The 27,696-nt window shown below is 38.3% G+C and overlaps 3 protein-coding genes across 6 annotated transcripts in view; 2 read left to right on the forward strand and 1 right to left on the reverse strand.

Annotated features, from left to right (window-relative positions):
- LOC140940297 (apoptosis regulator BAX-like) overlaps positions 1-11,348 on the reverse strand; it is a 276,596-nt gene extending 265,248 nt beyond the window's left edge. The window contains exons 1-3 of one of the 3 annotated variants that reach the window (XR_012166337.1): positions 9,130-9,282; positions 6,098-6,620; positions 2,351-2,700 (exon numbers count right to left, since the gene is read on the reverse strand). Coding sequence is in view for 2 of the 3 variants with exons in the window: in XM_073389224.1 (XP_073245325.1) it covers positions 2,587-2,700; positions 6,098-6,604 (621 nt within the window). In the remaining variant the exon portion in view is untranslated. Of the gene's footprint in view, positions 1-622; positions 2,701-6,097; positions 6,621-9,129; positions 9,283-11,211 lie in introns of those variants that run through there. The other 2 variants (XM_073389224.1, XM_073389223.1) reach the window with 2 other exon arrangements.
- The window catches only part of LOC140940293 (potassium voltage-gated channel protein Shal-like), a 399,369-nt gene that overhangs the window by 310,336 nt on the left and 61,337 nt on the right, over positions 1-27,696 (forward strand). The window lies entirely within an intron of this gene.
- LOC140941355 (peroxisomal biogenesis factor 3-like) lies at positions 18,930-24,961 on the forward strand. Its single transcript, XM_073390340.1, has 3 exons — positions 18,930-19,596; positions 22,322-22,699; positions 23,450-24,961. Exons 1-3 carry the CDS (start codon positions 19,023-19,025, stop codon positions 23,647-23,649), a joined length of 1,152 nt encoding a protein of 383 aa, XP_073246441.1. The 5' UTR covers positions 18,930-19,022; the 3' UTR covers positions 23,650-24,961.

A 27,696-nucleotide genomic window follows, 5' to 3' on the forward strand; every position in this document is an offset into this window, starting at 1 on the left:
GGAATTTAAAGTTTTGTCGGTGGTTTTTGCTTGATTACAATTTGATTTGTAGAGATCTGTCTGGAAAATTTGTATGTGGATATAGGGGCTTGAAGGGTTTAAAAAGGTACAGGGGGAACAATTTAAGAATCTGGGAAACTGGTCACCTGCCCCACCCCTAAGCTAACATTTTGCCTTAGGTGAGAAGTAAGTGTTAATGTTTCCCGAGGGTAGAGGAGTTGGGCAGGTGGTTTCCCAGAAACCTAAATTGATTAGTCAATCCTCACCTTAGGGGCACCCACATACTATTAATGGACACCCCTCATAGTCCCAAAGATACAGTGGACGCTCTCATGAGCAGACACCCTCGGGATGCGGAAAAGGTGTCCATTGACTGGAGCTGGCTGCTTACGACAATGTAAAAATGCAGAGTTTGTATGGGAGTTGAGAAATACAGGGTTCTGTGAAGGCGGCAGTAAGTAGAGGTGTCCACTTACAAGAATGTCCATTAGGAGGGCTTCCACTGTAACAAACTTCACATCATCTCTACCTCTACAATTCGGACACCTCCTTAATGAAGACTGACACTTATCTTTGTCTGGTAAGTGTCAGTATAGGGGGTCAACAAATGATTGCAGACAACTTTTCACGAGCCAACCACTGCATTTAAGTTGTTTATTGAATTAATAGTGATGATTATTTACAAGCTCAAAAAATAATAAACTCATAAAATATATGAAATTTTGGACAAAGCTGAAAATAATCGTTTCCTTAAAACTAGCCCAAAGGTATTCAATCACGTCACATTTTAGTAAAGCAAATTTAATCAACAATAATAATAGTATTAGTTTTACTCTCATGAAAGATAGTAACATTTTTTCACATTTTTTAATTTTTTCACTGGATGGAAATGGCCATAACATTTAAAATAAATTATAATTTAGGGTGTGAAAGTACACACCACACACACAAAAGCACTGGGTAGGTAGAAAGTGATTCCAATGACCTTGTAGGAACCCAAGCACTGTTTATGTTTGCTCAGGGAAGGTTCTGCAGGGGAGGGAAGGGGAGGTTCTGAAGTGTGGGGAAGGTAGGGGAGGTTCTGCAGGGTGGGGAGGGTTCTCTGATACCTATCTTTACAGAGGTAGATTGAAATTTACAGTCAACTGCACCCTAAGGAACTTTCAGCCGAAAGGGATTGAGGTGTTGTCATAAGAATGCTTGTATACATGAGAAATTGTTAGTGCCAAACTTTTCAATAAAATGGAGTTACTGAAAAATAAATTGGCAAACTATTTTCATGTGGCTTTAATATTCTTTTCATATGAATTTGTTTGTATGCAAGACACTTCATGTCTTTAGTGTTACAGTGGTTTTAAAGTAAGTCACGAATTAGCACCCATGCCTTGTGTTGCCTTACACATTTCCTCTGTTCGGGGAAATTTCTGTCACTCAAGTACAGAACTGAATCTTCTCCTTAAAATTTGCTTCACTTGGAAAAAGATAGTATATTGGATATTAAGTGGTCACTGATGAGAAGTTTGGAAGTTTAAATGTATCAAAAACAAAATTATTTATCATACCAAGGAAAAGCAGAGCTGGAGAGAATGAATATAATGTTCAACCATTTTAACCATGTCTCCATGTTACATGTCTTTTGCACTTACCATAATTATAAACAACTCTCCAAGTTGTGACCATTTTGGTTGCCATGGCACCTAAAATTTTGGGGCTGGCGACTTGATTTGTAAAAAAGACTCCCTAAATCAATTTAAGAGTTGGTTGCCAAATGGCGACTGAGCAAAAGATTTAACTTGGAGGGTTGTATAAACACCAATAAAATACCAGATGATCTGAGCTTACAAGACAAAACGACATCTTCATACATGAAAATAACATGTTATCTTCACACATAGAAAGATCATGCCTTAAATTCACTGCAAAAAAATATTTCAGTAAAATGGTTTGGTGAAATTGGTGTTTCAGTAAAATGCAAGTGAAAACAACATTTTCATACATGAAAATAACACGTCATCTTCACATGTAAAAAGATCACAATTTCACAACAAAAAAATATTTAAGTGATTGTTTGTATCATAAATAGAACATAACAAATGGCCCCTTGGAGCGACAAAATTTCTCTTCTCATGTTGAAAAAAATATTTATTCATGAGTGAGAGTGAAGCAAACTAGTAAAAAACTTTTCAAAACTTGCAGCGAAAAATTCTGTATCTCGGCACAGTCATATAATATCCTCTATATCCCCCTCCCCCTACTAACAGAATAGAAAAAAAAAAAACAGAAAGAAAATTCTGGGCAGCTCTTTATCCTGTTATGTATAGCTTTTAATATTATCAAACAAGCAGGAAACAAGAATAAAACAAGTTTAGTTAAGCACTTAGCAATCTCACGTGTACAAGCTTTATTCATCATTGTCTATGAAAGTGCTGGGCTTTTTTCCATCCAACTATGTCCATTTGCCTTTCACATTATTGTCTGTTGATTCACCGCTTCAGTAAGCCTGCATTGCCTTTTAAAGACTTGCAGATATTCCAGCATTATATTACAAACTACCAGCAGGGTACTAATGATGGCAACTTCCGATAGTTATTGTCTGCGCCAAAGAAGCATAACACCAAGAGCACAAATACACCCGAAAACAAAATAGACTTGAAGGTCATGCTTCTTTCGTAGCTGCTGGAAGTATTCAACAACAGACTCCTACAAAGAAATAAAATAATGGTTAGTAAATAATTGCACAAAAAGATATTGAACAAGCTTGAGAAAGGTTAAATGTAGTTTGTCAAACTTTAAGTTGAAAGTAAGGTATCTGCTTAAGCGCGCCATCCTCCCCCCTCCCCCAAGTGTCACATTTGCCAGGCAATTTGCATAACATACTCTGAAGATCATTACAGGCCACTGTTGCACATTAGCAGCTAAAGTGGAAGCTCTCGTAAGCCGACACCCTCGGGAAGCAAAAAAGGTGTCCGTAACTGAGGCTGGCGGCTTACACAAATGTATAAAGACAGAGTTTGTATGGGAGTTGAGAAAAACGGCGTTTTGTGGAGGTGGCCCTAAGTAGAGCTTTCCACTTACGAGACTGTCTGTTAGGAGAGCTTCCACTGTATTATTATTTCCTTGCATACAACCCTAATCAATACCTTTTTATTAGAAATGTTGTCAATTATTAAAGGTCCTTGCATGGTGATTACCCCATTGTGATACCAAAGATATTTTTAGCAATTTTGTTGGCATTCCAACATAGAGATGAAAAGCCAGATCTAAACCCCCTTGGGAGCCCCATCGCTCCCCCCCCCAATAACATACTGCTACTAAGCTCCCCCTAGTTATAGGCCAATCTACCTGTAAACAAAAATAAACACATCCAATTATCAGCCCCCCAGATATAAGCCCCCTTCTTATTCTAGTCCAAATGTATTAAAATGAATTTGATTTATTATGAAGTTTTAGGATCAGTTTTATTGGTTTCTGGGAAACTGCCCACCTACCCCTCCCCTAAGCTATTATTTTGCCCTAAGCAAGAAGTAAGTGTTAATGTTAGCTTGGGGGAGGGGTAGGTGGACAGTTTCCCAGAAACCTAAATTAATCTACATTGAAAACCAGTAAAAGCAAAATCTATTTTGATCAGCACAACTACAATCATCGTCAAAAGTGTTGGGAAGGTTGCCTTTTTTACCTCTTCTTTTTCTTCCTCCCCCCACCCCTGGCCCAATGTTGATCAAAACGTTAATGTTTGTGCGCGCAATTGTTCTGTTATATCCCAACATTGAATAGGGGGGACGGGGGACATTTAGCAAAAGAGAAAACTCTGTTTTTTCAGGATTAAAATGGACTACTGTTAAGTTGTACAACCTTCCCAACTAATTTTGTCTGTGATTGTCCGAAAATTCTGGGTGTGGCAGTAAAAGGTCAAAAATCGACGACTTTTTGTCAGTAGAAACGTCTTCAAAAAACACTCGTCAACAGTACTCTGTTGAAAAAAGATATTTGCCGTACCTTCTTAAGACAATTTTTGGCGCAGACGCCTGTTTATATTCGGCATGTTTTGCAACCCGGTAAGTACAACTATTGCTCTTTCCGGGGCACAGGAAGAGCCAAAATACAAATGCAAGATTATTTTTGGTGAAAGCTATTGACTATAGCATAGGCTGATATGTTTTAAATGTTAAAGCAAGATATAGTGCATTCACCAGTTCCCCAAAAACTCATTCGGATCGCTACATTGCAGCTGACATATTCCTTAGCAGCTCCCCATTCTTTACAACATTCAGCACATGTCCATTTGCCACGCGAGCAAACTATGAGGCTGAGTGGAAATTTGCTGAATTCTAGAGGCTACTTTCTCTGGCTGAATAACTCTAGTTAAGCCCTTGTGGCACCGCTTTTCGAAACTGGTTTCAGAAAACGAGAACAAAGTACGCTCTTGATTTAGATTAAGGCGTCTATTGTCTTCGTTAACCTAATTAAAAAGGATAACACACGCAAAGTCATCACACACCACATTACTCCATTTTCGTAGCCGAAAATAATTCCTTTATAGTAGCGCTAACGACAAAATAGCCTAATTGACTTGTTCGGGGCTTTGCAAGGACTTAACCAAACGAATTTTAATAGACATTTTAGCTTAATTCTAAGTAAAATACGACATTACTCCATGGGTAGCGTTAAAATTAAACTAACTTTGCTAATTGACCTTTATAGGGCACTGTTTAAATGGAGTAATGTTGGGAAACAGTAGTTAAATTTATCCCCGTAGATAAATGCGACAAAACCTGTCCATATTCTTACATGGTTTACATGTTTTTGCCCTTTTCTTGTTTGAAAGTTGGTTCATTGAGCATATATTTCGCATTTTCTTATGGAGTAATGTGGTGGAGGAATGTGGAAACCCATGTTGTTTACTGTTCTCAAATTATCTGAATGATTGACAGGCGACGGTAGCACAGCAATTTCTATATGAACTCTGAACATGGCTGAATAAACTCTTTTATAGAGGTTCCGTATTACCTTCAGGCCTTACGAAAATAAAGTCTAGAAGATTATATTTTAATTCAGCACTTATCTCACTCCTCCCTCGCAACTACAAACATCATGTTTTTCTAGGATAGTTTAACACCGCCGGAATGAAAAAAAACAACTTTATTGTGGCAGCCTTTATGCCATTTCTATTTGTAACATCTTTCAAAACATTTGGCTGATAGGAAACAGCAAAAGTTAACCAGGAATAATACCGCTGATGAAAAAGATGCATGTATACATGACAACGACTGCAATCGTATAGTATTTTTTTACTTAAAAATACTCTCATGACTTTTCGCTAAATCTGGTGAAACAGACAACCTGTGGCCATTCCTTCTACATAGTCCACGCGAAGGAAACGTCCTCTTGCTTCATGAGGAAAATTAAAGACCTTAAATGTTTTCTTCTGGCGTTCTTAGAAGAAAGCGATTTCACCCAGTGGATTTTGTGGTCACGCTATGAAATGTCACGCGCGTCAGATGCAAAATTCTCCTACATGTATTTATGATTTTACCCAAATATAACCTTTATTATATTTTTTATATAGTTTGGAAAGTGCATTATCAGTACAGTTCCAGGGCGAGATATCTCAACCAAATGTTAAATGCGACAAGTTTTATAAGCGTTTAAAGTTGATTTCCTATTCTCTTACAATCATCGTCAAAAGTGTTGGGAAGGTTGCCTTTTTTACCTCTTCTTTTTCTTCCTCCCCCCACCCCTGGCCCAATGTTGATCAAAACGTTAATGTTTGTGCGCGCAATTGTTCTGTTATATCCCAACATTGAATAGGGGGGACGGGGGACATTTAGCAAAAGAGAAAACTCTGTTTTTTCAGGATTAAAATGGACTACTGTTAAGTTGTACAACCTTCCCAACTAATTTTGTCTGTGATTGTAGCTTGATTCGAAGTGCTTTTTATATTCTGGCTATAAGACCCCTAGGATACGCTTAGCTACGAGGGCTTATAAATTTTATAAGCCCTCGTAGCTAATTAATAAAACCCCTTACGAAAATGTATCAGCCCAGGGCTTTAAAGCGGCAGTTCATGGTATAGAATGTAAAGAAAGAAGATCCTTACCCATCCTCCTTGCTCAAAGATCCACTTTGCAAGTCTGTCTTTAATAAACTCTACGACCCATTCAATGATCATTTTGATAAGCGGGATTTCATTAATCACCTGTAAAGCTAATTTATAGCCAAAGTAGAACAGTGTCACTATTCTACCCCAGTTCACTCTGCCATCACTAAATATCTGTGCTGCGACCTGAAGAAAGGTATCAAGGGCAGTGTCTTTTGAAACTTGCACCTGAGATATCAGATCATTAAGGGATGCATCATTGGACAAGCGGTCGCCAATATCACGTATGACATGTGCCACATCTTTGCTAATTTTCTTCTGATTCTCGCTGAGTTCTTGTGGAACAGGTAAGCCATCAGCACGGAAGCACTCACTCAGAAAGGTACTGACAATCGCCGGTGCCTGGCCTGATACTTCATCAACACTGCTGGCTCTTTGAAGTGTTGGCCTTTCTTCTCTACTCCCATCCTCATCATCAGCTCTTCTAGAACTACTACCAGGAGCCATTTTAAATGGATCCACTCTGGAAGAGAGGTGCATAGAACAATTAATTCACTGATCTGTGATAAAACTTAGGTGGTACATTGTATCAAACCCACATGGCAAAATTAACAAATGGTAAACAGCTCAGCATGTACTATTGAGTTACAGTTGAACGCAGGAGGTTGCTGAGCACAAAAGAAGTGTAAGAGTCGTTCAAGGTGATAGCCAAGTGCGACTCTAGCTTCTTAAGTGTTTAGCAATCCACCCAAGTGCAAGTATAACTCAATAGTACGCGCTCAGCCATTTAGCATTTGTATAATCAAAAGAGAACAACTTTTAGTTTTGCTCACAGATAGCTGGGGAATGATGTGAGTTGTGGCAATCTGCTTGCACTATGGTGCATGTGTGCACATCATTCTTCTCAAATTCTTTTCTTTCCAAAAAAATTTTTGCGGAATAACTAGTTCTCCTTCTCAACTGTATGTTATTGCTAATGGTCTTTGTAAACTTTCTTTCAGTATTAAGAGAAAAATCTTTCAGTGCAAACCCTGAGGTAAAAAAATGTAGTCGTGTAGAATCAAAAGTGGCGCGTATGATTTTGAGCACACCCTAGCTGTCATCATCATTAACCCATGGGCAAAGAGTAAACAGGTAATTTCAAGACCTATCAGAGTGCCGGCTTTATGTTTGTTATGTCATAAAACAAATTTCTTTGGGTCTTTATTAGTAAAACAGTTAACCATTCATTGGGATATACACATGTCCACCTTACAGAGGATGAAGGAGAAAATGTTGAAGAACAGCAGCGACCAACAACTTAACCTTTCATTTCAGTATTTTTCCAGAGGAGTTAACTAAAAGAATGTAGACTAAAATAATATTAATAAGTAGTCAAACCACCAAACTAGGCTAAGTGACTGTGCTGAAAAGCATTACTCACTGGATTAATGGGGGGAAATTAACCACAGGAGAATTAATAATACAATTTGAAAGTGAAGTGACCTGAATATTTATCACTGAGTAAGGAAAACTACATATTTAGACTATTCTTAGAAATTATTGCCACAAAAGTCAGCTATTTTTTTGCCACCTTTTCTCTTGTTATCAAAAATCCATTACAGAATAATCACTTAATTCTAGACAGTGAATCATAAAGCAAAAATAGACTTTGATCTTCACCAAGCCACAATAACAACAGTGCCAATGATATTAGTCTAAAACAATTATTACTTTGGATGTATGAAAATACTTGAGTTAAACTTAAGGGAAGTTTTGTATGAGCTGGTACAGTACAAACCAGTGCAAGTCTAAAAGCACTAGATTTCCTTAACTAAACGATGTGAAACCTCTTACAAGCACTCTTACATGCCTAAAATTGAAAACGTGCTAAGATGAGCTGAAAAGCATACACTGCAAATTCCCACTCTCTTCTGCAAAGATCAAATAGTTTAATTTTAGGCTTTGCTTGGCTAGAACTAATGAATCATTTTATTCAAAGAGGTCTTTGCACCAACAAATGATCACATCAAAGGGTCCCATAATGGATTGGAATTGAGTCATTTCTATAATTACATGTAGCTGATCTATTAAAAGAGTCGTTAGGTTTCCTAAAATAGCAACCCACTCACTCATGTCATGAACAAGTCTGCTGGCACCTGCCCACACATTGTTAGAGATTCCACAACCAATGTTCTTTAACTACTGTTTTGCTATGATATTGAGACGAAAACTATTCCAATTTACCTTCATGTTGTGGTTGGTTTATGTATTTTTCAGTAATACTGCCCTTCAAATTCATAGCCATAACAAGATTTTGATTTGCCATTTTGAAATATTTTGATTTGCCATTTAAAAATTTTTCTTACAAAACAAACAAACTGATTATTTATACTCTAGATAATACAGTTGAAGTCTTAAGAGACCTTTATTGACGCTGTCTCGCCGACTGGAGGGCCAACAATATTTATCAACTTGACACTTAGATTTACAAGAAAGTTTGAACAGATAGTCGTATACTGATCGACAAATTTTGGCCAGGATGCCAACATTTCAGGGGGTCTGGGACCCCTAGACAGACTTGACGCATCAAAGATTTGCGCAACAGGACAAGAATAACAGAAGCAAAGAAGATGCTTCATTCCAGTGAATAAAAACTTAGAGATGTTGATTTTCAATCGAAGAATGAACTCTCAGGTGGAAATCTTTGCTATGTGTTAACTTAATCGAGTTTGAATTGCAATAAAATACAAAAAACTGTACCAGCTCTTCAAGCGAATTCCAAAGGCCTTCGTTGACGTTTTCAATTTGGAGGTCGCGTGCCGTTTACGGCTAACCACAACAAAGTTTCTTTTCATTAAGAAAATTTTATCCGGGATTCCTAATTCATTCCAAAGGAATTTGAAAAACAAAACTTTCTCATCTTGCCTCAACACTGCGAGACATGTTTGGAAATCAGGTTCAAAGCGGCCAGCAAGAATTTAGTGAGTTAAATATATTTCTAGTGAAATTACCCTCTTCGATATTTTTAACGGTGTAAATTTTCTACTCACCACAACAAGTGAACTAGCGTTTTGTCCCCTTGAAATCCTTATTTCCCCGTCGTTGGCACCAGAGAAATGTATTCTCCTCTTCTCTGATTCCCAAATTTTGGCGAAATATATTTGATCAGAGCGATGGTGGTTGAGACTGATCGTATCGATCAATTCTTCTGCGATAAAACAATCTATTTCATTGGACAGGGAATAATACAGCTATTTTGATTGGCTAGATTTGCTTCTTGAGTGGATGATGTAATCGAGTGACGCGCCAGTTTTAAAGTTTTCCCCGGACTGCTATTGTTCCGGCCTAAAAATAATGTTTTGCCGCGCGAAATTGAAGAGACTGAAAAACACAACTTATTAAAGTAAGTCCTTTTCACCGATATCATTTTCGTAAATGGACATTATTTTGGGGGGATTATAGTTATTGAATTCTTGTTTTGTTATTGATTAGACCGAAAAACATATCACAAAAGGCGGCATATCCATCTGTTTGGAGTCGAATAGAAACTACAGTACGTGCCCAGACAAGTAATATTTCTTCCTTTCTTCTTTTTAGCGGGGTTTTAACCAAGCAAAAATGTTGTCGCAGCTAGGAAAAAAACAGAAAGTTTTTTTATTTTAATCAGCTGCTAACAAGCAAGCGCTTCTTTTTCAGATTCAATATTATGTTAATATTTTCCTCTTTGACTATTTTTGGACGTGACTAGTGCTTTTGTAGTTTACCGCGCGCGAAATACGGCGTTTTTAACCATATCGGCAAAGGATCTCTTTTTCCACAAAATTATCATTAATAATATTACAAGCTACGAATACTAAAAATGTTTTTGGCTCAAAGATTCAAAAGAAATAAGATTACATTCTGGGTTTGCATTTCAAGTGAAATTACTTGGGCGAATTGCACGGAAAACACGTGTTCGGTAAACTTACAAGGGACATTCCCCCCAGCAATTATTCATTGGCGAATTTTCTAGACCCAGAATGAAAACTCCACTGACTAAACTGGGACAGGAATTTTTTTTTCCATAGAATTTATTTTTTGCTTTTTATGGGCCCTTGGAGGTTTATAAGTTTTAAACCAAAAAAAAAGACTGGTAAATTTTAGTTTCAAGTGTAAAGCTTGTGATTAAATTGTAACTTTGGTATCTGTTATTGTTATTCAAACAGCACGGGTGGCTTATAATGCTAAAAACAATGTGCTTCAGTATCCGAGAAACTAAATCGACTAAAACAAGACCTTATTGAACATGTAGTTTGCATAAAGAAATAATTAGTGATTAGAGAAAACTGTGCTAAACCGCAAGAATATCACAGCCTTCACGCGAAGTGTTTATATATATTACTGCTCCGTTAGCCGAGAAATTAGGGGGCTTTAGTATCGACGACGGCAACGGGCATCGAAAACGTAAGTTTTCAATCTTTGTCGCGTTTATTCCAATTTGCTGAAAATGGCAAGTGTAGGCGAATTTCCATGGAGTTGATTTCTTGAGGACCGCACTCAAGTTTACAGAGAGAAAAAGAGATTCGTCGTCGCTTGTTTACGTCCTCCATAAAACTTGCAACTAGGCATTTTCACGTCGTAGTCGTGCAAGAGGGTGAAGAAATGTACAAAATAGCGTGATACACGTGCAAAGTTGTTGTTTTGCGTAACAAACCTATTGCTTTTTTGACGTCCTGGTTGCCGTCGCCGGCGTCGTTGCTAAAGCTCCCTATTGTGATTCAATGTGATGAAAATATGCGGAAAAATTACTGAAACGTTGCACTAATAATATTGTGCGACGATACAGTCAGACTCGATATGAATCTATGTTGATCACATCAAAAAATTGGTGACTGAATGTTATATAATTGTCTATGTCCAGCTTTTCACCGATTCCTCAGTCTACTATGATGTAAATGCGCTGAAAATTTCGTAAAGTGCTGTATTCAGTAAGAGTTTAAAATTGCATGGGGAATGGATGAGAGAACTGTGCAATTGTAACTGTCCAAAAAGTGGTCAGAGATGTTTCCCCGGTCAAAATCTAAGCTGAATTGAAAGTGCTCAGGACATTCAGCCAGTACTGGCGAAAAAAAACCTCTGGCAAGAATACTCACCAATTGTGCTGGATACGACGTTCGTGTGCGTGCGCTAACGTGAACCTAGCTGTTTTGAAGAAAGCAAACGAATGGTCAGCTAATAATAAACACACCTCAGATTTGGAAGGGCCTTTTATACCTGTTCCAAGAAGAAAATTTATTCATAAAACGGGACAGGTGAAAACTAGTACAAGAGCTAGTTTTCCCCAGACAGCTGAAACGCGCAAGCATTGCCAAGGGCAAGTTCAAACTCGTTCGGCTTTGTTTTTTAACTGACTTCACCGGTACGCCGGTCGTGCAGAAACTTATTGTACCACTTGAAATAAATGATAGAATATTGGCGCTTCTTTTGAAGGTTGTTTCCACCCGAACTCTCGACTGACATATCTGATCTTATATTAATTTTTCGGCTGTATTCAGATAAAATGGTAGCGTTATAAAATTAGGTTATACGGGAATAAAATTAAAAGAAAATCTTTTGGAAAATGCAGGAAACAATTGAGAGTCTCGCATATAAGTGGGGATTTCCTTTTCTGCGAAAACGATAGGGCGATGATTGTTTTTTTTTTTTATCGAATGACTCGGCGGTGTGCAAAAAAAGCATAATCTTTATAACCTTTAAAACAACAGAGGGAGCAGTTTATATCTAACTAAAAAGATTGCATATATCAATTAATCAAATGAGTCTCTTACACCTATAGTGTTAAAGCATGAATAATATTGCGCCCCGCAGAAACTTAAGTTTGTGCGTGCTATAGATCTTCAGAGATCATGAATAAACAAAGTGACGATTAAAAGCATATAGGAATAGTATCTATTTTTGCTTGGAAGGGAAACTGCTAGGTAACTAAAATTTACTGTATGACTCAGCAAACCTTACGTCTTCATTTGTACCTGCTTTCAGTTTGGATGATAAACGTTTGTTTATTTTCAGTATTTTTCAAACGGTTTTTAGTGAGTCGCTGCGTATAGTCCTGCGCTTGAAGAAAAAAAAATTCAGCGGTCAGATCATAAAGTAAACTGACAGATCAAGATCATTCTCTCTAAAAGAGATTTGATCTTAAAATTCAGTTGACCAGTTATACTGCAGCTTCATCAAGCGGTCCGAGGCCACCTTTAACACAGTCCAAGACAGAAGGTTACAACCGATTGTGGAACAGTAATGCCGCTCCCCGTTGCATTTTTGTTTAAAAATAAAATGATATTTCTGCTAAAGATTATGAAGAACCTCTACTGATGATTTTGCGGCCACTTGCCGCCGGGTACCCCGAATGTAGCCGCTTAATGGAGGTTGAAGTGCACTCTTGATGAAATAATCGGTGGGATCTTTCTTGAGACTAGAAAAGAATTTTTGAACTAAATTTCGTATTTTATATCATGCAGTTACAACCTTCCAAGTGAAACAAGAAATGAAAAACAATCTCCAAGAACAAAAGTTAGTCAAGGAAGGACACGCCAGATAATACCCGCAAAAGGAAGTCTTCAGATGTTTCAACTTTGTTATAAAAACAAAAATAACAATAACAATAAACCAATTAAGAGTTTTATAAATCTGTTGCATTGAGGTATACGAGTAACTAAACATTTCTTGTCAAAGTTTCAAAATCAACAGGACAAAAAAGGTTCACCCCCGCCGGCAGTGAAACTTTGTCGGACCGATAGAGAAAAAATCATCAAGAGTCGTGGAAAGCAAAAGCTAAGCGAAGGTACAGCAGCAAATCGTACGCGGGATATTGATCCCGGTTCAGAGGAATTGGCAACAGTGCGGAAATCAAGCAAAACAAAGCAAATGAAACAAACAGAACCCGTTTCTAGAACTTCCCTTACCTTCAAGGAAACCGGCTACAAAGAAAAAACTGCTTTATTTGGCGGTTTTCCAAGAGACTAAAGCTTCCGGGAATCTTTTTTTGTTTGGAATGCGGAGATGTTTGTTTGATAGTCCAAAATGCTTGGTTTGGGGTTTTGTCATCCAAACTGTAGGCTTTCAAAATGTTGGTCTTGCTATTTTCGTCATCAGTTGGACGAAAGTGTTCCAATAACTTTATCCGTCATAATGTAACTTGGGGGGATTTAGAATTAAATTAATTTAATTAAAGCCCCGATCCGTCCCCCCCCCCCCCGGCAAATGGAGCTTGTAATCTGGAAGGGAGGGGAACATTGGGGGGGGGATACCCATGCAATACCGCAATACCGTTTAAAACAAATTGGCAAATACCGAAATACCGTGTCAAAAATCGACGAAATACCGACTGACCGCATTTATGATCAGTCACGTTTACTTAAAGCTTAATTTATCCATCTCGCGTGTTTGGTTACCTCAACCATGTATGTACCAGAAATCAACCTCAGACATTGTCAGAAAACGTGAGAAGACCTTGATCGGTAGAACGATCGAAAAGCCCGGTCATTGGATGCCCTTCCAATTTCGTCATAGATTTCTTAAAGAATCCTTAAACATTTACCATTAAGTCTAAAGTCTTAAAATGTTAACTTTTATTAATCTGTCTACCTTACTGTTGGTCAGTAGTTGCACATTGTATTGACCTGTATTAGACAGGAGAGCGCAAATAGATGGTACCGCAATACCGTGAAGGATGATCTTCTTTTACCAAATACCGTTAATCAAAAGGATGATAAACCATACACCGCAGGGCTAGATACCGTAACTGATGTCCCCCTCGGAAAGTTGTTAGCTGGACATTTATCCAGCTGGCACATCCAGATAGCACTTAACGTAGGGAATAGGATATTACATGACCGCAGATCGATGACCAAGCAGATGGCAATATAGCCGTTCAGCAAAAATTGAAATGATTTGCCGGAATTGACTTCCCCCGGAAGAGCTCACAGGGATGAGTGAAGATACAATAAAGTGAACAACTGAAACTATGACCAGCTAGCCCTGAAAGAAGAGTGCTTAGCTTCGAATGAAGAACGAATGGAGTTCGAGGGTTCGACGACCGGGGGGAATACTGAGTAGAGAATCGACCTGCAAGCACGCGTTGACTCTTTCGGGGCAAAGAGCAATTTTATTTGTTGTTGTTGTGAAATTTTGCCGCGTAGGCCAATTCGAAGTGAAACCGTTATTTTTGTTTGTTTTCCAAGAAAATTAGATTTCTGGGTCATTTTTTCTCCGGATGTCAGAAATTGTTTCTTCGAAAGGAAGTAGATCACTGTTGCTTTACTGCTCAGTGTTACATTATAAAAAAACCGAGTTAAAAAGTGCTTCTATGACTTTGTCAAAGAGGGACTCTGATAATGGTCAGAGAGAAAACAGTTTCAATACTGAGAGGCTCATGAACTCATAGCCCCTTTTTGTGGGATCTCAAAACAGCGCTATCAACAGCAGGTGATCAAGGCGATATTGCAATGCAATTAAATATATAACAATTATTCACCGAAGTGGAGGTGGCTAGTCCTGGATATTTACCGAACTGCGAAGCAGTGAGGTAAATATCCACGACTAGCCACCGACACTGAGGTGAATAATTGTTTTAGTATATACTAAAACAGTGAGATAATTGAGCACAAAAATGACGATTTTTAACTGATCAAATACTGTTGCCAACGATTACAATTTTGGCGCGTAATGAGCGGGCGGCCGCGGCCGTCGCTTTTTCTTGCCGACAATTAAAACTTTTGAAGGCATTTGTTTAGCTCTTGCCGGGAAATTTCTTAAAAAGGAGTTGTGAATTCTTTTTGTATTTAAAATCATTCTATAAAAAAAGATTATTAAATTTAGTTTTAAGCTTATTTATGAACAACTCAACTAAATAAAGTAAGCAAGACTTAAACTTAATTTGCATTTGTAAACAAAAACTTTTTCACCGGTTTTATCGATAAATTCGTGTTTCAAAAGGCAAAGCTTTACCTATTAAAACTTCCAATCCGAGCTTCGTCACCTTCTTCGTGTATTTCGGAAACAGCTTGCTTGATTAGTTGTGAAATTTCTTTGTTTGTTTACGGCAGCAAACCGGGAAGGCATTTTGCTCGCGACTTACGCGAGTTTGGCGTTGCTCGCTCGGAGGAACTGGAGGTGAATCAGTGAATAGTGCAGGATATTCACTGATTGAGTAGCCAATCAGAGCGCGCGAAAAACACTATCCACTGTTTTAGTATATACTAATCCTGGATATTTACCGAACTGCGAAGCAGTGAGGTAAATATCCACGACTAGCCACCGACACTGAGGTGAATAATTGTTTTAGTATATACTAAAACAGTGAGATAATTGAGCACAAAAATGACGATTTTTAACTGATCAAATACTGTTGCCAACGATTACAATTTTGACGCGTAATGACCGGGCGGCCGCGGCCGTCGCTTTTTCTTGCCGACAACTAAAACTTTTGAAGGCATTTGTTTAGCTCTTACGGGGAAATTTCTTTAAAAGGAGTTGTGAATTCTTTTTGTATTTAAAATCATTCTATAAAAAAAGATTATTAAATTTAGTTTTTAGCTTATTTATGAACAACTCAACTAAATAAAGTAGGCAAGACTTCAGCTTAATTTGCATTTGTAAACAAAAAACTTTTTCACCGGTTTTATCGATAAATTCGTGTCAAAAAGACAAAGCTTTACCTGTTAAAATTTCCAACCGAAACTTTGTCACCTTCTTCCTGTATTTCGGAAACAGCTGGCTTGATTAGTTGTGAAATTTCTTTGTTTGTTTACGGTAGCAAACCGGGAAGGCATTTTGCTTGCAACTTACGCGAGTTTGCCGTCGCTCGCTCCGAGGAACTGGAGGTGAATCAGTGAATAGTGCAGGATATTCACTGATTGAGTAGCCAATCAGAGCGCGCGAAAAACACTATCCACTGTTTTAGTATATACTAAAATACCCCCTCCCCCGGTAATAACAATGGCGCGTATTGGAAGGAAGAAAACTACGTGATGTTGACACTTACTAAGAGTTTAAAAGACACTGGACATAAATATATTGGATGCTTGGAGAGACTGTAATGAAGGATTGTGAAAGCGGGTAGAGTTTTCTGATGCCCAACCGGCCGAGCTAAGTATTTTCAGTATGGCAGTTTTTCCCTATAATATGCAAGGAACTCTCTGAAAAGATAAATCAAACAATTCAGATTTCTGCATTCCATAACACAAGAGTTAAATTTGTAAAAGCTATTAAAGTGCATGGGCCAGGTTTCCATTGATTCCCAAGTTGCAGGTGTTGCCGCGGTCCATTTTCATCCTTAACGTTTTCTGATCATGAAGCAAACAAAGAATAGTTTAAAAAAAAACGAACCATTATTTCATTCATTTTGAGGTTTTAAGTAGTTTTGCTCTAAATTCCTCGGCCGCCGTGATCTGTTTAAGTCACTATAGATGATCTGAGCCGCTCTTGCCAGAATAGGACAAATACAGGTATTTCAAATAGCAATTTATTTCTCTGTAAAAGAACACAGTACACTATTGTAAAGTTATTATTATTATACTTATTTACGGTCTTTCTGTAGCCTGTGTGGTAAACGTAATCTGACTATTCCGCTTAGAAACCTTCAGTTAGCTTAACCAGTACAGTCTAGCTCCGTCTGTGGCGCAGGCTAGGCTTTCATAATAGAAAGTCCACCATAATCTAATTTCTTTGGTCTGCCATCTAACTGTCACCAATGCCAATAAGTTACATTTTTCTATTTTAGATTCGCAAAAAGGGTTAGTTTTGACCTGTACTACAGTGGCACACCAGTAAAAGAAAGCTGCGGGTGAGTGAAATATCTATATATGCGATTTATTTCCTTTTTCCCTGTGCGCTGTCATCATTACACTTGATTATAGGAGTCCCTGTTGAATAACAAAATAGTTCGTTACCTATATCACCTCTAATTGTTAAACTAAATTTTGCATTTTATATCATGCATTTAACTAAACCTTTCCAAGTAAAGTAGAGTCCTATCCTTGAAAAAGATATTCAGCCGTCATGATCAGATCATACTAAACTGAAGAATCGAGATCATTCTCTTTAGAGGAGATTTGACATTTAAATACAGTTGACCATTATACTGCCCCTCCATCAATCGGCCGAGGCCAGCTTTTAGCCATCCCGGACAAGAGTTTGCTGATCACCTCTATTAAGCTGCTTTCAAGGGCTCGTACAATAAGTAATAGCTATAGGTTTGGCTTCATTTTAAAAATATGATGAAGGAAAGTACAGTGCAATACACGGGATATTGAGCCCGGTTCAGAGGAAGATTATAATGCCAGTGTGAAAATCAAGCAAAACAAAGCAAAAGAAACAAACAAAAACCGTCAGTCTAGAACTTCCCTAAACTTCAAGGAACATTCCTCTTTTAAAAACAGAATCCCCGTCGGAACAACTACGAAGTGAAAACTGCTTTTTTGGCTGTTTTCCAAGAAAATACAATTTCAGGGAAAATTTTCTCTTCTTTTAAATTCAGAAATTATTTTGTGGTTATCAGCGGCAGATCCAGACCTTCAGAAAAGGTCGAGGGGAGCACCGATCATCCAGACCGTGAGGTAAGGGAGGGGGGGGGGTGGGGCGGGGTGGGCAGTCTCAATTTTTTTTTTCGGCCCTTCGGGCCTCAGTTTGCTCTATAAATAAGGTGGAGGGGGCCCTCCCCTGGATCCTACACTGGTTAGGAGTTTTCTCACCCAAAAGAATTGAAATGTAGGTCTTGCTTGCTATTTTCGTCATCAGTGGGAGAAAAGTGTTCCAATAACTGTTTATGTGTCATAATGTAACTGGATAGAATTAATTGTGGGGATGCAGAGGATTCCACAACCCTTAAATACTGCCGATAATTAAAGCCCTCATCCGTCCCCCTCCAGGCCCTCCCCGCCTTCTTGCCACTAAGCAAATGGGGCTTGTAATCTGGAAGGTTATAAGCCGGACGTTTATCCAGCTGGGTACATCCAGATAGCACTTACGTTGGGGCAAGGATCTTACACTGATCTTATATTACATGACCTGAAGACTAAGCACTGAAGCTAGCAGATGACCAAGCAGATGGCAATATAACCGTTCAAGAAAAATTGAAATGATTTGAATTGACTTCCGCCGGAACAGCATACAGGGGTGGGTGAGAAAACAATAAATGAACAACCAAAACTATGACCAGCTAGCCCTGAACCATGAGTGCTTCGAATGAAGAACGGATAAAGTTAGAGCCGGTTCAAAGAGGGTCATGACAGCTGTGTCGAAGTTGCAACTAACCTCGCGTTGACTCCTCTGTCGGGGCAAATATCAGTTTTATAACTTGTTGTTAAAAGACACCAGCACTTGAAATATTTATATTACAATTTTATTCCTTTTATCCCCAGCTCAGTAGTGCACCGTCATCATTACAGTTTGAATACAGGACTACCTGTTGAATAATACTAGTATTGTTACCATGATGTTAAAAATCTTCACTTTTTTCCGGTTCCGTGACTTAGGTCTTAGGTGTTAGGTCTTAGGCACGAATTGTATTAAAATAAAATTCGTGCCTCTTAAAACTTGGGAAGACGCCGCGGGTGTTCTTTTTGTGAGATCTTCTAATCTTGGTATTGAAGACATCAAATCCTGCCCTTTGTTAATTGGTGTATTTTATTTTTGTCTTCCTGATAAAATTTTAAAGTTATAATTTTGTTTCAAGGGCTCCAGGATTTTGTAGTATTTTTACTACTTTTCTTTTCATTTGTATTGCATTGTACGTCACTTCCGCGATTCAAGGGAAAATAGTCACACTTCATTGTTCATGCTATGACGTATACAACGCGTCATCCGCGTTCCAAATTCGATCAGTTGTAGCTAGAATCGTGGGTCAAATGTTTTTGTAGATCAAGTCAGGTTTTATCCGTTTTCTCCTCTGTTTGACAGTAGTAACATGTGGGAGAGCATCAAAGGTTTTTTTCGACGGCACAGAAGAAAATTTTTGGTGACTGGAGTTGTCATTGGCGGAGTTTATTTGCTGGGTCGCTACGCAAGATGGCGTCTGGCCGAATGGCAACGACAGCGTGAAATGGAGTACGTCGAACAAGCAAGAAAACAACATCACTTCGAAAGCAATCTTAGAACTTGTACAGTAACTTTGTTCTCACTAGTACCAAGTTTACGGGATGCACTGATGGAAAAGCTGAACTGTGAAACTATAACTTCGAAGCTTCGCGAAAAACCTGCAAACAAGCTCGAACTTTGGGAACAGCTCAAGATTTTGAGCTTCACTCGCACCCTTTCGTCGATCTATTCTTCGTGTATGCTGTTTGTGTTTTTAAGAGTTCAGCTTAACATTGTTGGAGGATATTTATATTTAGACAGTTTGATACCTACGGCAGAAAACTCAAACGGGAGGCAAGTTCACATTGGTGAGGGCTTGCAGAAAAGATACCTCGCCCTTGTGAGATATCTCCTTGGAGATGGGCTTGATTTCCTTTTAGAAAAAATCAGACGATCTGTAGAAGGTAAGGCAAGAAAAGGATTAAAACTAAACAAAATTGATCGGTTAAGCACCGCTACGCCACAATCTAATTTTACACGTGTACTAAAAGTGTTGATTAAATCATGGCTTAACTTCCCCTTGGTGGGGGTGGGGGGGGGGGGGGGGAGGGGGAGATCCACAGGTATTTGGAACCTTTGCCTTCTGGGACAGGGGCGTAGCCAGTAATTTTGCATACAAGGGTTGCTAAGGTGGTATTGTTGTGAGAGGTTTTAGGTGAGGCTGCATGTCCTCAGATGGGGCTTCTTTTATTTTTGCCAAAAATTTCTAATATTTTATGTCAGTGCCAAATGTAGCTAGGGATTAAAAATCACGCTTCCTGAAGAGATGGTTAAAAGTGCATCAGTCAATAGTTGTTTTTGAATACATTACATCAGGAGCTCCTGATTACATACTTTTTCAAACACTGTGGTCTTGTGATAATCCCTTCACTCTCGTTGTGTTGGTTCCCATGCTGTACCAGCCCCTGCAATACTTATCTATGTCTCCTCTGAATCAAATATACTGTAGCTACACACTTCAAATCTTTGAAGTGGTTATATGCCCAGAAGAAAGTGATGTCTCACTTTTTCAGCTTGATAATAAGTGGCTGTAATACTGAAAGGCAATGTGTGGTTCCAGAAAATACCCATACCCCCCCCACGGAAGACCATTGGAAATTCCGAGGGGGAGGGGGGGTTCAAAGGCAGTAATTTCCGAGGGGTATGGGGGGTTCATGGGAAACTATTTTCCAAGGGGTGACAGACCATGTACAAAACATTGAAAGCAACGTACGATCGATCTCAAGCACAAAAACATGCCTACGTACGTTGTTTTGAAAAAAAAGTCGGTACTCCTGGCCATTGACATGAGGTTAACATCATTAGCTTTAATGTTTCTGTTTTTCTTTGAGTTCGCTAGCGCTACAATCTCCAGAAGAACGATGTGTCTTTGGAAGGAAGTCGAAAACGATTGAAAATGGCGGACATAACTGGAGTCTTGTCTTCGTCTCGTCTTCGTCCGACCGACATTAAAGTGCTTTCATTTCTGTTCACTGAGTATCCCTTTTCGCTTCCTTGACATGCATGACACACATTTTTGATAGGTTTCATGTTTTATCAGCGGTTACTGTGCGTGGAAACTCATGAAAAATGCGATGAGACGAGAATACTTTCGTTCCCATTTCTTGCTCGACCTTCACAAGGCCTGGCTACCTGGCTAGTAAATTCTGCAATCGTGACGACGTTCACGAAATCTAGCGCATTGGCATGTACGTGTTGGTGAAGTTTTCGGCCCTTAAATAATAGTCAACCTGAAGAAACTGACAAAATCTGTAGAAATAAAAACAGCCAGACAGGAACCTTGTAAGTTTCTGGGTTTTTCTTGCTACCGTTTGCAAAGTTGTTTAAGTGGGTGAAACTTACATTCTCTTCATAATGTTCGTGTCGCAGTAAACACAAAAACGTAGAACAATCGACGTTTAAACTTTGCAAACCAAATGTTTAAGCTTAATTTATAAGCTTACAAAAAAACAACACAGACATAATTTGCAAACGTGATGGCGAAAAAGCTAAAAGTTTGGCTGAATAATAAACTTAACAAACGTTTACGCTGCACTGTTGTAATAAAATTCTACCGTATTTTCATAACTGAGTTAGTATTAACTTTCTTTGTTTTTAAGTGCCAAAACTACTTTGAATTTCCAAAGTGTGGTAAGCGAAGTCCCCATTTTAAAATTCTGGAAATTCCTGGGGGGAGGGGGGGTCATCAAAGACCCCCTGGAACGGAAAATCCTGGGGGGTGGGGGGGTGCAAATCAAAGTGTCTTCCGTGGTGGAGGTATGGATATTTTCTGGAACCACACAATGTGGTAACCAGGGTGATTTTGAATTAGCATTGAATACCACATGTAATGGGCTATTTGCCTTGCTATTGATGTCAGTGTCCAGATGCAATTCATGTCCATGCAGTTCCAGTTAATTTCCTCAAATTGATTTGCAAACAGCCCCTCACTTGACATAGCTTCTAGTGCTATTAGACAAGTATTGATTGAAAGTGCAAAAAAAAAAAATCATGCACTTCATGGCTTTCAACCTGGCACTGTGCTTTGCATAAGCTGAGCAATGTTGTCCTGCAGACCTCTTGCTGATCTTCATTATAATTACAATATTGTAACCTTCAATATAGCATGCGATACCTTTCTGATTTTTTTTTCTTCTTTTCTTGAAATTACAGCCAGTTTCATAGCCCAAAGGGAGGTTCCAGAACCCCTGGAACCCTCCCCTGGCTACGCCACTGTGGGAGGAGAGAATTTGATAATCATAGCCTTCTGGGAATTGAGGAATCTGAACCCTAACTTGGATTTCTGGTCATGTATCTTGGTCCTTGCATAGAGTGTTTTTACATGATGTTACGACAGCCATATTATTGTACCAAGACAGCCCTGTGGGATTTGAACTCTTTTCTCATGTAAATGCTTTCTTTTTTTCCAGTAAATTATGATCACATGAGTGAAAACGCTCTATAATGCAGACACCCCTGTAATGTGGATGCTAGGTTCTGTTTCGTTGGTGTCTATATTATTGAAGTAAATTTAGGAATAATTTTACATGTGTGTCTTCCTTTTTGCCCTCCTGTTATAATGCTCTTGCAAGGTACTTAAATATGATGTATGTAAATATGATTTCTAATAGATATCTATTAAATTTTCAGACATTTTAGGTGAGGTCTCCCTGAAAGAAAAGTTTAGCCACACAGAAGTAACAAAACTTGTTGGTCATATCAGGCAATCAATAGAGTTCTCAAACCACAGCATACCCATCAAAAGAACATCGCCAGATGCTCCAAATGGCACAGTTAAGAATGGCCACCACCGAATGCCTCTCCAGAAGTACATGCTTCCATCAGATATTGAGAGTTTATGTGATTCCACTAGTGAGGGAGAAGATGATAACTTCAGGAATTTAGTTGGAGAAACTCTTGATATTTTGGACAGTGAGGATTGTGATACTGTGTTGAATATGTGTTTGGATGCTGGGTTTTCTCATGTTATGAGCAGCATGATTCCTTTCTTTCAGGTTGAGGAGCTAGGTAAGTTGGGTAATCACAGAAAAGAACCTCTGCAAGGTCCAGTGAGGTCAGTTAATTAATACAGTGCAGTCTCAAGAAAGTTAGGCATTTCCTGCAGTAACTGGAAACACTGGTTTCCTCTTACATGATTTTGTTTAGTTGTACTAGAATTATTTTACAATGTTTAGAAAGCTTTATTTTCAGCACTGGCTTGTATAATAATGTCTTCTCATACAGTTTACGCCATGGTACACATTTGTATAATATTTAGTAATAATTGACGTACATAATGTACAATGAATTCTAGAGAAAGTCCTGAAGTTTGCACAGCAATTTTCCAGACCTGGAAGAAATCAAGATAATAGAGATAAAATCTAAAAAAAAAATGGTATAAAGTCATGATTTGCTTTTTTTTTCAAAGCTACAACAAGTGCTTTATATTAAGTGAATTTTTTTCCTTTTGGTCAAATCTTTTTCAATCATGCCCATACGTTTGCAGTGCATCATGAAAAAAGCTTTTTTCCAGTGTTTTTTAAGGCCTGTATTGATCAACTGTTTAATAATAACGTTGAGTCTGGAAAAAGAAATTATTGTTTTGAAAAAAGTCTGGAGAAAGTCTTAAATTGTGGATCCAAAACCTGTACTTGTAAACTTTGTAATGAGCTCTAAATTCATACACTGGGAAGTAGGTGGAAGGTATTTGCTGTCCTTAAAAAAGATTGACTAACTGTAGATCACTAATTTTGTTTATACTGCTACTTTTCTTTGCAGAACTTGGTGCTGTTGGTGGAATGGAACGTGAACCATCACTAGATCTTCCATTGGCAAAGGTCATTCCTATTGTAAATGGGCAGATCAACCACATTCTGTGTGACTCAGATAACAGTTATTTCCAGGAGCTGTTCAAAGTTGGTTGTGCCAGGGAATTTGCAGCAAATGTTTATGAAGCATTTAGCCTTGAAATTGACTAGATAAACACTTCATTTCCAGCTGACTTAGACAACTACCATACATCTTTGAGTACCATTTGTTACAATAAATTATTACAGTGGAACCCTGCCTTAAGGCCACCCCATTTATACGACCACCTTGTTATTACAAGCATATTCTTTCAACCCAAACCTAAAAAACACTGAGTCATTTGGTTTTTTTGAAGAGCTCGTTAATGCAACCACCTCGCTATTACGGTAACGTCCAGGATTTTATTGCCCAATGGTGGTTGCATTAACGGAGTTCCACTGTATCGTTATTGTTATTTGTTAATTAGCCTTTTCTATTGTTTCGTCTAAGAAGAATCTTTCAACAAAGACATTATACATGTTTAGTAGTATTATTTATTATATTGTGTGTAGGCAACTAATGATAATTATTATTCAGAGTCTTTTGTGCTTCAAAATGTAATTTCAATTTAAGAATTTCTAGAGTTTTCCTGGGCTTCCCTAGTTAGTACAGTGCCAAAAGCCAAAAATATATGTCATTCGATTCAGTAAAACTGGGAAAGATTTGAACCCAGGAGTCATTTCATAAGTAGGTCGAGTATGATCGTTTGGGTGAATGTAGTCCTGTTGTTGACAATGACTGACGTTTCGACAACCTGTGCAGTAGTCATCTTCAGAGTCAGAGTGATTTGTATCATGTCTGTTGATGGTATTTAACTCTGGTTATTGACCTGATTAGTCAATTAAGTTGCGATGTAGCTACTTTCTCATGTCTGTGAAGTAGCTACTTTTTCTTGTGATTTTTTTGTTCATGATCTTATAACAGTAATTTATGACACAGTAAATTAAAGCTGGTTTTGTCTGAGGGTTAGATATGTAGGAAGAAAAATTTGCATCAAATGATAATTCTCATAAATTTACCTGTCAGTTTGATTAAGTATGATAACTGTCAATAAGAAACTTAATGATGAAAAAGGGGTGAAATTTTAAAGTACTTAACAGATATATATGTTGTGTTTCAATTTTATCCTTGGTTTAAAATTTTATTTTCCTTAGTTTTAAACTCATTATCATACATTACCATACCCCAAACAAAGGGAAATAAAATTTAAACCAAGGATAAAATTGAACCACAACATATACATTATTTTAAGATGCGTAACAGTGTCACTGTACTTGATGTATGTGTTATATAACGTTCATGCTGAAGGCAATATGTATTTTAGAAAGTACTCACACCTAGGAAGTATGATAATAGTATGGCTAGTTGTAATGTATTGTCTTTCTGTAACTATATGAAATGATATGGATTTTAAATAAAGAAGTAGATTATTAGTCGTTTACGGACGTGTTTGTGTCCATTCAGTTGGCTTGCTCACACCCTTGAATACCCCCCAACCCCTTTTTCAGGTAATCCAAGACAGTCTCGGATCCTGGATTCTACACCGTGAATCTGGATCACTTGTCAGTGGAACCTGAATTCCGGACTCTGAATTCCCTGACGTGGAAGCGGAATCCAAAGCCAGGAATTTTGGATTCCAAAGCAAAAAATCTCCTGGTTCGGAAAGGAATCCGGATGTCCTTGCATGCTTTATCAGAATATGTTTTCCAGGATTTAGAGCTTTATAGGTGTATATTTCAGCTAATGGCATCAGGTTGAGCCCTTTGGTAGTGAAAACCAAAGTTTATTACGAGAACATGAAACTCTAACATGCCGGTGACCGTTCAAACAAAAACTTCAACAATAGTACTTCCACACGGGCTAACATCACAATTGAATCACGAGTAAACAGAAGTAAAGAGCGCGCTAGTGACCTGCGGATCCTAACGTAAGCTTTTACGTAACGCTCGAACCAGAAAACAAAGAGCGCGCGGTTCACTAACATAACAGTAGTTATGCCGGGTGCCCGATCATGCGCGGTTTCCGGTCTCATTGAAGTCTTTATTATGAAGGCGCGAAAAAGAATCGTCTCGTACCCAGGGCACAGTCTGGTCTGACGGAAGTAAAAATTACTGAAACGGTAAAACAAAAAGTGCACTTGACATTGACGCTCTTGCCATGCACTAACGTAACAACTGAAGACAAATCAAAAATGCCTGCTCTAGTGAATATTAAGCGAAAGAATCAACAATAAAAATACGCACTGGTTACTAACGAAACAAACAAACCATAAGACAAAAAGCTCCTGTACAAAGTACCATTAATCAATGGCAAAACAAAAGGCGCCCTTGTCAATAAAAACCATGAGCACTCGCATTAATAGCGTGGTGAACATAACCTATCCTGAACCATAAAACAAATAGCGAGCTATTCAGTAACGACACAATCAAGCCATAAAACTAAAAGCGCGCTGGTTGCTAATAAAGGTAACAATCAGGGCCCAAAAAACAAATAGCGCGCTAAACAACGACGTAACAATCAAGCTGAACTCATACAGCGTGCTGGTCACTAACGTAACAATCAAGCGAAAAAAAAAACGTGAGACAAAAAAAAGCAAAGAAACAAAGAGCGCTAGTCACCAACGCAACATTCAAGCCAAGAAAGAAACAGCGCGCTTGTGACCAAACGTAAAAATCAATTGCTAAAACCAAATATCGCGTTGATTATTAACGTAACACCGAGTTGACCAGTCTGGGCTGGCCAAAGCGTTTATCTCCTCGCTCCTTTCTATGAAAACACCATCGAATATAAAACGTACCCTCTGAAAGGCCGGTCATTTGAAAAACACAGGTTCTAATACGTATTGGAATGTTTCCTAGAGTTTGGAACTGTACGGTGATCTGTTAACAGGACGCGCTGCGCGCTCCCAAAGTGACAAAGCCTAAACGCCAAAACTATTAAAGACATTAAGTGGAGTCTAAAAAGAAGAAGGATACTTCACTGTTGTTGTCGACTGCAATGATATTATTCTACGTCCTCAGCTCTTCTGAAAACATTGTCACCGAAATTTTCTTCATCCACTCTAAATTCAAGATTGCTTCGAATTAAATCTCTCGCTTTTAAGAAAAAATTTACTTATATTGAGAGAATAAGTTGAAACAAATCATAGGTTAAGAACTTTTTTTCTGTAATTAAAACTGGCAGTTTCAATTTACAAGAGAAAATCTTATCCTACGAGTCATTTTCAATTTTTTTTGTCTTCACTCTCCGTAGGGACGCTCGCCCTGGAAAAGCAACAACAGGTGAAGAAGATTCATTTAAAATGACTTCTTTGCAGTTCTCCAAATTGTTAAATGTACCTACTTTGACTGAATTATGCAGAAGAAGAATACTTCAGCCTGGCCAAAGATTGCTTCAGTCACGGAAGGGAAAGAGCTTTTGAAGAAACCGCGATAGCGACGGCGTAGCGAGTACATCAAACAAGAGTGACGTGTAACAAGCAAAACCAGAATTGACCACTCCAGAAAATACCCTAACATACCAATTAATGCTCTTTGACTGTCACCACCAAATTTTGCATAAGCATTATTTTTAGTTTCTCTTGGGGAGTTAAAATGGCCTCAAGAGAAACTGAAAACAACACTTATGCAAAATTCTGAGGTGACAAACAAAGAGCATTATGTTATGTTATGGTATTTTCCGGAGTGGTCAATTCTACACGGGCCTCTGCACGTGCACCACTCCGTCACATTTCTTTGCGGCCACTTCAAAAAATAAATGTTAATGCGATGTCGTTATTCACCATTTTCACATAGACCGTAATGCACCCTGTTTACAAGGGTGCAAGGTCTGTGTGAAAGTAGTGAATTTCTGAAGGAAGTAAACACACTGGGCAATCAATTGACATTTTCTTTTTGACAGTAATATGACTTTAGTTCCTTTTATAAATAACACTTGTAAATCTGCCTTTTCTCAGCTTTATAACATTAGGAGAATTAGGAAGTATCTTACAACGGACACCTCTAAGACATTAGTACATGCCATGATTACAAGTAGAATTGATTACTGTAACAGTTTGCTATGTGGACTCCCGGACAACTCTTTAAACAAACTTCAGCGAGTTCAAAACGCAGCAGCCCGGCTTATAACTGGAACAGCAAAGTTTTCTCACATAACTCCGGTGCTCCGCTCCCTTCACT

The sequence above is a fragment of the Porites lutea genome, chromosome 6 (assembly GCF_958299795.1).
Source record: "Porites lutea chromosome 6, jaPorLute2.1, whole genome shotgun sequence".
Taxonomy (NCBI): Eukaryota; Metazoa; Cnidaria; class Anthozoa; order Scleractinia; family Poritidae; genus Porites; species Porites lutea.